General features: G+C 41.3%; 1 protein-coding gene across 1 annotated transcript; it reads right to left on the bottom strand.

Moving 5' to 3' along the window:
- Positions 1-7,643: 7,643 nt before the first annotated feature.
- Positions 7,644-9,342, bottom strand: LOC149996563 (E3 ubiquitin-protein ligase RNF182-like). Its single transcript, XM_090258479.1, has one exon. The coding sequence runs from the start codon at positions 9,087-9,089 to the stop codon at positions 8,349-8,351; it is 741 nt and encodes a 246-aa protein (XP_090114605.1). The 5' UTR covers positions 9,090-9,342; the 3' UTR covers positions 7,644-8,348.
- Positions 9,343-10,990: the final 1,648 nt, after the last annotated feature.

Below are 10,990 nucleotides of genomic sequence, written 5' to 3'. Positions count from 1 at the left end.
AGGATAATGTTGAGTGTGACAGCTAGTATATATGAAAATCATAGTGGTGCGCTTTGTTCCCATGTTTTTGGGGGGCTGGACTCTCCTGAGTGCAATAAGGGAGCCACTGTGATATTCCTCTGGGGTTATCAGCAGTCTCCTCAGGGAAACACAGACAGCTTTCTGCAGTTAGGAAGCTTGACTTAAACTTATGCAGAAGTCCCCACAGTGAACAACCGGAGCAGAGAAGCAGCTGCTCATTAGCAAGCAAGCCGTGCAATGATGTATGGGGAGTGTCAAAAACCAAGTAGCAAAGTCAGGACTATTTCTGCTGTGGAGATAGCCAGCCTTCAGAAAGGGCCATGTTTCCCAGTAATTTAATCTGAAAGATATAAATCGTGACTGAAAAGCTCCCCACATCAATAATACAGAAAGGTACCTACATTGTAGCAAGGTTTTCATGACAAAAGACAGGTTTCTGTACATATGAAATCAGGAAAAACAATTATCACTCAAAGATAACCCTATTGATACCTGTTTGAAGTGAAATTGGAGGTCAGCAAAGGCCACAGAGAGAGAGAGAGAGAGAGAGAGAGAGAAGTGGATTGTGTCTGCAATTTTAAGGAGCTCATCGCTAGCAATTCTGTTTTACAAAATTTCAGCTGTGTGTGATTTTGAAGCATTAATGATTTAATGCCTGCCAGACCAAGAAAGACAAAAGATGCCCTGAATTAAAAGCAGATATAACTGTATCATCAGTGTAGAAATGGAAGCTGACATCACAATGATAAGAAAAATCAGTCCAGTGCAAAAGTCTGCAAACTAAAAGAGTATCCAAATGCATAATCACATGTTGCTATGGAAAAATACAACTGGCAATTGATAATAACAGGGGAATATACATCATGTGATAGCCAGAGAAATAGGAGTCCACAGATCACCAAGTCAGGAACCTCAGAGTTGTCCTTGGCTATGCAAATAATGTGCAACACTCATTATGTTCACCTTTAAATCAGGATGACCTGCCATTTCTCTGTGCTGTAGTCTGTAGGGCTACAGAATTTTAACCACATCGCCCAACCAATAGTCATCTGAGGCTATTTGAGCATAAACTAAATTTTATCCCTAAGTCAGCATCCCTACAATGTTGTTCAAGACCAGTCTTCAGAAACTGTGAAGTTGCTACGTGCATTCAATGACTAGTCACTAAGAATCTGTTAGGCCTAGAAAACTAAATTAAGTTTCATTAGGTAGTAAAAACTTCACATTGTAAGCAACTACTAGACAAGAACCTTCCAAAACAATTACTTTGAGACCCCAAATCAGATTTTATTAAATTTCTGTTATCACCAAAACCTACCTCTTGGTAGAACCTCAATTAAGATCAAATGGGGGAGAGGGAGCAAGGGAAAAAGAAAATAAATGGCAAGTGCAGAAAAGGGAAGAAATAAAAGTCATCCCTAGCCTCAACTCTAAAATCTGGATGAGGGTAGCAAGATATACATATGTCAATCAAAGCAGGCATGTGAAAAAACAAGACCAAGAAAGTAGGCACTAATTAGCAGGAAAGCAATGCAGTGATGTATTGTGAGTGTCAAACACAAATAGCAAGTCAGAGCAAGGCTCACAAGCTGCTGTAACAAACAATCCCAAAATCTCAGTGACTTAACACAATAAAAGTACATGTGCTTTTTTTGGCAAAGTCATGGTCTCTTTAGTGGCCCTCTTCCAAATAGTGGCTCAGAGATCTGGGTCACTTCCATGTTATAACTATGCTATCTGGAACTGTTATAACTTCGAGAAGTTATAACATCCATATTATAATTATGTCATCTGGAACACGTGACTTCCTAGGTCACCGCAGAAGGAAAAGAGAGTGATATTTATGGTCAACCCTGGAAGTGCATATATCAATTCCACCTACATACCATTGGCCAGAACATAGTCATATGCTCCCTACATAATCATCAGGAGGCTGAAAACACAGTCTTCGCATTTTTCTAAGAAGAAGAACAAATGAGACAGCATCTAGTGAAGCTCTGCCATACGTGGTACAAAGCAGCATATGATACAAATAAAGAGACAGGAAGCTGCGTGAAAAATAGGGGATCGAGCAGGAGGAAGCAGGGCAGTGTAGGCAGAAGAAAGCATAGAAAGCTTACCAGAGATGTGTGCAGATGGTATTTAAGGAAAAAGGACTAGACTGGTCTGGCTGAAGCAGAGCTTCGAGTAACTGAAAGGAATGAAGAGAAGAACATGCAAGTGAATTATAAACATTGAAGAGGATATTTAGAGCCTAAAGAGCTTTAACTTTTCCACTGAAGATATAAACATGTGTTCGTAGTTCCTGGCTAAGAACAGAGAAGACTGTGAAGGGTTTGCAGAGTAAGCAACAGGCCACTTTCACAAGAACTGGTGTTAAAAACAAGGCAACAGACCCAAAATGGACTCACTTGTGCTAAGCCCCACATCACCAAACTGAGACGTAATTACATTTCAGCTTCCCCATAAATGTAATCTTAAACCAGTCAATCAGAAATGACCTATCATCAATAAGTCAACAAAGAACAAGTGCCAGTCAGGATGTGGAGAAAAGAGAACCCCCATGCACTGTTAGTGGGAATGTTAATTGGTACAGTCACTATGAAAAGTAGCAAGAAGTTACCTCAAAAAACTAAAAATGGATCTGCCTTATGACCCAGCAATTCTACTTCCAGGAATGCATCCAAAGAAACCTGAAACACTAATTCAACAGAACATAAGCACCCCTGCGTTCATTGCAGTGATATTTACAATCACCAAGATTTGGAAGTCACCCAAATGCCCGTCAGTAGATGAGTGGATAAAAAACTATGGGACATTTACATGATGGAATACTATTAAGTTGTGAAAAAGAAGGAAATCTTAACCTGTGCAACAGCATGGATGGACCTGGAGAACATTATGCTAAGTGAAAGAAGCCAGTCAGAGAAAGACAAATACCATATGATTTCACTCATATGTGGAATCTAATGAACAAAATAAACTAACAAATAAAATAGAAACAGACTCATAGAGAGAACAGACTGACAACTGGCAGAGGGGAGAGGTACTGGGAGAAAAAGGTGAAGGGATTAAGCAAGGAAAAAGAACAGAAAACAAACAAACGAACAATAACAACAACAAAAACAACCTCATAGACTACAGTGTGGTGACTACCAGAGGGAAAGGGGGAGGGCAGAGGTAGCAGAGGGTAAAGGGGGAGAAACGATGATGGAAAGAGACTTGAATCGGGGTGGTAAATACACAATACAACATGCAGACGATGCATTATGGAACTGTACCCCGGAAATCTATGTAATCTTATTAACCAATGTCATCCCAATAAATTCAATGAAAAGAAATCACGAGATCAGCACTAGTTGGGTCATCTGCGTGACAGACCCCTGCCATGCCCTTAAAGAAAGCAACTTCACAGGAACAGCTTTTTGCCTAGTATAACTTCCTTGTTCCTGCGCCCTTCTGCCCACAAAGTCTTTCATTTAGTGCAGCTCCTTGGAGCACCCTTCTATCTGCCACACAGTTCAAATTGATTTTGCTAAAAAAAACTCTTAAAATTTTTATTATGCCTCGGTTAGCTTTTGACACAGGGTACTTAGTCCTAGTTTCAATCCTTACTATCTGGGTGAATTTGAACAAGTCCAGTAAACCCCTGGTGTCTCAGTTTACTCATCTGTAAAGTCAGGAAAATACTGTTTATTGTGTCAGAAAGCTGTGTGGATCTGTTTTGTAAAATACGTGAGAGAACGCTAAGACGTGTGTGGTGATGGGCGAGAGGGGCAATCATCAACCAGAAATGAGACAGAACCCACAGACAGGGCACAAGAGTAAATTAACAAGATTTGGCAACACTCAGACATGGTAGACACACAGTAGAAAAGAATAAAAAGTAGCTTTCATTTTTGAACCTAGGTAACAGACGGGAGTGATATCACTGAAAGAAGTTAGGTAGGGGGAGCATTTAACAAACAAAGAGTTAAATTTTGGGCACATCAATATGAACTGAAGGCAAGAAGCCATATGTCCCGTAGAGAGCTAGAGACAGCTCAAGAAGTGGCTGCTACTGAAATTCAGTTTATTATCAATTCACATACAAAGGAGTTAAAACCTAAGTGAAATAAACATCGCAATCCCTGTAGAATTTTTAGTAAATGGATTTACTTATCCCCTTCTTTCCTAAATACACACAAGAATTAAAAATCTAAGTGCACATCAGCACTTAAAGAAAAAAATAAAACTGTTTACAATAGAAAAGACCAGCAATGGTACAAACCTACTTGACAAGCAGAAAATCAAACAGGTCCTCAGGCCTTTCTCCAGCAGAACATTTCTGTTTACATAATTAGCTCAAAGGTGCATGGCTCGGTCTAAACTCCAATCCTTGGAGCTTTGTCCAAGCCCAGGAGACTCTTTGAGATTCTTCCTTCCCATCCTTCCCAACGCTATCCACCTTCCCTGGATGCTTTCCAGTGTGATGGGTCCAGACCTGCAGATTCTCCACTCTCTCTGGCTGTCTACTTTATTCCCTTTATTCTTAATGAGGTCCAGGGCTACTGTAGGGGGGAATTGGGGGCATGGAGGAAGTCTCGTTATGCACAGCGGGGTCTCCAGGACAGGACAGTGCCCTCGGAGCAGAACAGACAACTTCTATTGCGGAACCATTCGTCGGCGGTGGCGGCAGCCGTCCGTCTCGAGAGAATATGGTGTAGCTTCTTAAGAGTCTATCTGCACCGCCGAGAATGGCTGTGCAGTCCAACTCGGGAGTGACACGGTATCTGTCTCCTCCCGTGTTGAATCGACATCTTGTGATGACGCTGGAGTGTCCTCTCCAGTGAAGCTGAAGCTACAGAGCCTGGGCAGGGTGATATGGAGGGTCTGCTGTTGCCCATGCGGAACCATTGGGTCCTGGAAATTCCAGTTAAGGACAGAGCTGGGTGGCCTGGTCTGAACTTAAGAGTTCAAAATAAAACCAAATGAAAAAGGAAAAACTAGGAAGGGAAACAAAATAGAGAAAAAGAAATTTCACACAGTTTTGTAAACTCTTGTTAAGCATCCAAATTCCAAAACACTCAAAAAAAAAAAAACAATTTTATTAAATTCACTGAGGTGACATTGAGTAATAGGATAACATAGGTTTTAAATGTACATTTCTATGATACGTGATCTGAATATCACACTGTTCCCACGACCAAAAGTCAAATCACCTTCCATCATCATATATTTGGCCCCCTTTACCCTTCATGGACCTTGAGAATATTATGCTAAGTGAAACAAAACTTTTCAACAAAAATCTGCCCCTTAGGCTTATTTCCTTACTTCAACACCATGATGAAATCAAGTTAGTGAAAGCCTATCACACAGAAGTGAATGAAGTACAGCAAATTGATCTCTCACACTGCAGCTCATTTATCTCCTAAGACATTTGAAAAACTTCCCTTCTCATGGACTCTAAATATTGTCTCCGTGGGTGGTTAGTATCATTCCGTGAAATGGCTGTGTAGGTATGAAAGTCAACTCTTACTTTCAGAAGCAGGGAAACAACTTGGGGGATCCGCAGAAGCACCAGCATAGGCGCCGGGCACAACATAGGCACTTCCCTTCTGAATATCAAGCACAATATGGAGAAAGAACAGCTTGCCCTAGAAAAACATGTATTTAAATGAGAGCATCACTCAGCCTTCCCCTCAGCTTCCTCTGTGTGCGGTATTTGGTAGAGACACATACCCTGGCGCACACCCAGAAAGGAGCTGTCCTAGACTGAGTCAGGGAGGATACTGAGCAGGTCCAGCCAAGAGCTAGAACTAGGGCAGAGAGTACTATTCATGGTGCTGTGGAGCAGACAAAGCCAGGGCGGCTGCCTCTAAGACATGTCTGGTTAGCTAAGGCTGCATCAGAGCCAAGGGTTCAATCAAAGGCCAGCACCAAGTCCAAAGGCAGGGATCTTACTGCAAATGCAGGTGAATCCAAGGCTGAGCCTCAGTAGAAACTGGAACATAAGCCGGGCGCGTTGCACAGCAAGTGAAGAGGGCCCTGAGTGGTGGCTGAGTCTATTGCTGTTACTGCCTCTGCTCGCCTTCATTTTTCTTTTTTTTTTTTTTTTTTTTTTTTTCTAGTTCGGAAATAATAACAGTTTAATGGACAAACAAAACCTCACAGTAAGTAAAATATTGAAACATTGTTCTTTTTTCATTCAACAGCATAAAGAGTTTTTTGTTGTCGTACGTTTAAAGCTTTTACAACCAAATCAACTTACTAGCAACTAAAAAAAGAAAAAAAAGACTATCACAATACACAGAGATACAAGTTTAAAACATCAGACATTATACAAATAAGCAAAATGCATAGTACCCATGTCCAGAGCTTTCTAGAAATGTTATCATATAATTCACCAGTTTATTTGTTACATCTCTAATATCAAAGTTAACATCATTTTTGTTCAGACAAAATGAACATTTCTTTAAAAAACCTTATAAATATATAAACCCAAACCACAAAACATTTCCTAACCGTGTATTTACTCTAAGTACAAACGGACTTTTGGAAATTGCATTCACACTGCTATCTAAAGTAGATTTTATGAAACCATCAGTGTATTTAGATATGTCTTGAGGCTTAAATTCATTGGACCACATCCCACATATACTTTTCTGTCATACTTACCTTGGGCATATACATATTCTCAAAGTTAATAGTTATATAATTAAAATCAAACTACTATTCTAGAAATAAGTGTCAATTTTTCCTGAATAGGGAGATTGGAACTGATCCACTGTAACTATATCACGCAACAAATGTTTCTTCACAAACAAACTGAAGTTTTCTCAGTAAAGCCCCTTTCTAAGAGTTATAAATATTTTAATGTTAATCATCAGTACTGGGTTTTAGAGACTAATAAGCCTTTTGTTCTCTAGTTTCTGTGGACATTCTATTCCCTCAAACCTAAAAGATGCCAAACAATTTCCTCTCGTAAATATATACATTCAACTTCCCCTACATCATGAAAAGTTCATTAGCTGAAGTCACAAAGCTTATATTTTTATTTAAAATATATTGTGTAAGAACTTGAATCCATTCTAAAATGGATTCTGCCACCTTCATTTTACTTCCTTGAAGGGTCTTTTCAAGCAGGGCATCAGCTTTCAGTGTTTCTTGCCCATCCTCTTGCCTGGCCTACTGCAACACAAACCTAAATGATTACATTTTGGTTAATTCAGTGGAGTACAGCAAAATATCAAGATTCTCAGCATGTCAAAGTGTGAACCAACACATCTCATTCATTGTTTCTGGGTTTCCACTGTCACAATTTAACCCCAAATTGTTATAGGATTACATCAAGTAAGTCCACAGCAAAATTTAAAATACAGTGGGAAGAAACTGAAATCCTTACAATCTTAAAGCAACTAATTTAAATGAAACCTCATTCAGGATAAGAGGTGGGACTAATTGAACAATGTGGGTTTTTTTTTGTTGTTTTTTTAAAATGTGAACTAAAATGTTTTAAGTAAAGACGCAAATGAAGATTTCCAGGAACAATGACTGCTCCACAAGAATTTCAGAGAAGACAGAGGAGGAAAATAAATATGCGGAAAGGGTGTATCTCCAGGACAAGTGGCAATACTGTCCTCAAGTTTACTTTGATGCAAATGGCTTAATGTTTTAAATTCTCTTTAGTATTGAGGCAAAACATATTTAATTAAAAGCGCACAAGGGAATGAGGCCGAATTTTCTCTTGACAAGGGAGAAAGTGCAAAGGGAACAAGCACCTCAACTGAAGTAGCAGCCCACAGAGAGCAGCGTTAACTTATAAGAGAAAACAGCTAAAGAGGATTCAGGGGCACTCCAACAACAGAGCTGGGCAGGGAGTGCATGCTTTTCAAATGGATCTGTCTTGGAACAGCTCTCCTCTCGTGTTCACCCTCCATCATAGGTTATCTATCAATCATGATGACGAGAAGAGGTTATCAGTTCATTCATGACCTTCCACAAAGACATCTGCTGCAGCCTAAGGGCTCCTCTCCCACGGTGTCTGTCTAGTAGGGCTGAGTGAAGTCCTGCCCTTTCTCTGAGAAGACTCACACAAAAAGCTCCATGAAGGGTCAGCTTATACATTTTTGCTTCTTTGCAAACACCAAAATGGAAATGAACATTTATACTTCCAGCATACAGGAAAACCAACTGTGTCAACATGTGATGGAAAATGGACCACAGACATATGGCCAATGGCTTAATGTCATGGGTGCTAATCATAGAGAATATAAAAGAAAATAGATGATAAATTACCTAACTTGAAACATGGTAATGTGTGTCAAATTTCTTAGTTTGCATATTGATTAAGAAGGTGCCATACAGTCTAGAAATTCATGACATACACATTGGCAAAAACCATACACCATCAGAATAACAAGGCTCGAAGGGATGAGGCTAACAAAGATGACTCCGAGGGTGACCTTCTTAGAGACCAGCAGGTAGATCCCTAAGGGTAAGGAGCTGAAGTAGAGCAAACCTAGCAACCAAACCAACACCTGGATGGATGTCTGAAACAGCAGGGAGGTACAGTTCCACACAGTCCAGTTGTGTGACACAGTGGTAACAGAGTCGAAACTTGTAGGCCTATAAAATTCAACCACAGGAGTGGAGCTCAGAGATGGTGAGCTCTCTCTCTGCACCTCCATGATGGTTATAACCAGACAGTTGGAGGAAGTGTGGGAAGGACTGACAAGAGAGGCCAGCCTCTTGGGGGTCAACAGCAGCTCTGTGGGGTTTTCTGGCAGGTACTTCTTGCCTTTGCCTCCACAAGTCAAGTTCACGAGGATGTTGTTGTCATCAGGCAGGCTACTAACTTCATCATCTGGCAGGCATGTCTCAAATCTGCAGAAAGGACAGACGATGACGCCTTGAGGGGAGTCCCCAAAGTCTATGATCTTACAGAGGCATTTGGCACAAACCCTGTGACAACACTCCAGCACTTTGGGTTTCCTCTGTCTCAGATTGTATCGATTATAGCAGATCTTACACTCAAGCTCGTCGGAGACCTGGGACTCTGCGGCATCTTCTGGTGGTTGACTAGCCATCTTGAAGTATATGTACAATCTTTGGCCAGATGTGTCTTGTTGAAGAATGACTTCAATTAAGGTGTTCCTCAGAACATCACATCAACCAAATCAGGCAGGGATGTGAAAGGCAGGAAAAGCAGTGACAGAAACGAGAAATCTTCCAGGCATTTTCAGCTTCTACATGTAACTCTGTCTCAAACACGTATTTGAAAAGGTCACACCGGGGATCAATGAGGAAGGCTCCAGGAAACACTACAGATTTTCAGCTGGGATTTCTAAAAGGGGTATGACCTGTCTGGCTGAATATTTCTTTTTTATTTCTTTGTTGAACTTCCATGTAGTTCAATTTTCTGGATCTGCTGGTGTTTTTTTTTTAGTTTTGAAGTGGTTATAAATGCCTTCTTTGTCGGGAGGGAGACGCAGCGTGTCTACCTATGCCTCCATCTTGACCGGAAGTCCTCGCCTTCATTTTTCAGAAGGCACAAAGGTATACGATCAGAGAAGGCATTCCGGAAACATCATCTGCAGCTCCATGGCCATCCAGTCCTCACATCCCTATCGCTTTAGTTACTAGAACCCCTCAAAACATCCTGGCAGTTCCGTTTCTCTAGAGAACTCTGAGCAATGCACTGACCAAAGTATTTGTCTCATGAATGTCGGCAGCTGTCCGTCTCGAGAGACGATGGTGTAGCTTCTTAAGAGTCTATCTGCACCGCCGAGAATGGCTGTGCAGTCCGACTCGGGAGTGACACGGCATCCGTCTCCCCCCGTGTCAAATTGACATCTTGCGATGACGCTGGAGTGTCCTCTCCAGTGAAGCTGAAGCTACAGAGCCTGGGCAGGGTGATATGGAGGATCTGCTGTTGCCCATGCAGCAGACCCCCCCTCTCTTCGCAGCTGAAGGGTCCAAGGGAAAGACGGAGTCAATACAGCTTGGCTTCAGGTGCGCCGCAGGAGTTGCCGGTGTTGACTACAACGTCAAACCGCCTTAGGGACTCCGGCTCCGGATTTTCTGTCGGGGTTTACTCCCCTAGCCTTTCCCCTGAAGAGGTATGCCGCAAGGCAGCGGAGGTTTTTTGGAGTCAGAGTTTTCCTTCTGTCTCATGAATACTGCTATGTAAAGATAACAAGGATAACCTAAGCCCGCCACACACCCACATACCGACACCTATGCCAGTTCTGTGATAAAACTACATAACTACATAAAGAAACAACTAAATGTTTTGTAACCCACCGCATTTAATATATTTATTCATATTCTTTAATTGCCTACCAATGTCGGAGTTACATTACTGAATAAACCAGATTCAATGTCGTCCTCTTAGTTCTTATTTTCTAATGAGAGAAACAAAAGAAAAAGATAATAATGACTATTGAATAGACCAGTAATAAATAAAAATTGGCCCAAAAATGCAATGTAGAAAACAAAAGGAGAATTGATGGAGAATAGCAGGGAGCACAAGGAAAGGTCTCTCAGGGCTAAAGAGTGAAGAATTCTTCACTGAAATCCCAGGAGGGGGGCAAAGTGGAAAACAAGAAAACAGCATGGACCAAAAACAGCCAGAAGAGAAGAGGCTGGACTCTTCACAGACCAGGAAGACCAGTAAACATTAGGAGGACAGTTAACCTATGGGATCTGACCCTGTCCCCAGGGAGGCAGGGTCAGAACTGAGTTGAATTGGAGGACCCCAGCTGGTGTCTGAGCATTGCTTGGATAAGTTGGAGGAGTGGGGGGACGTATCAGAAAAGGTGTCCGGAATTGTAAAGTGTTTGTTAAATAAGTAGACAAGCATGTAAATGGATAAAAGGAGCCAGTTATTTGTGTGTATCTTAGTTTATATTCATTCTAGTCACTAACTGGTCTAGGCTGTTACAAATATCACATTTGCAAGCAATATTGCAGGTGCCAGGATCCTACC

Source organism: Furipterus horrens, unplaced genomic scaffold (assembly GCF_987537825.1).
Source record: "Furipterus horrens unplaced genomic scaffold, mFurHor1.1.pri manual_scaffold_12, whole genome shotgun sequence".
Lineage (NCBI taxonomy): Eukaryota > Metazoa > Chordata > Mammalia > Chiroptera > Furipteridae > Furipterus > Furipterus horrens.
This window is presented reverse-complemented; position numbering and strand designations above follow the sequence as displayed.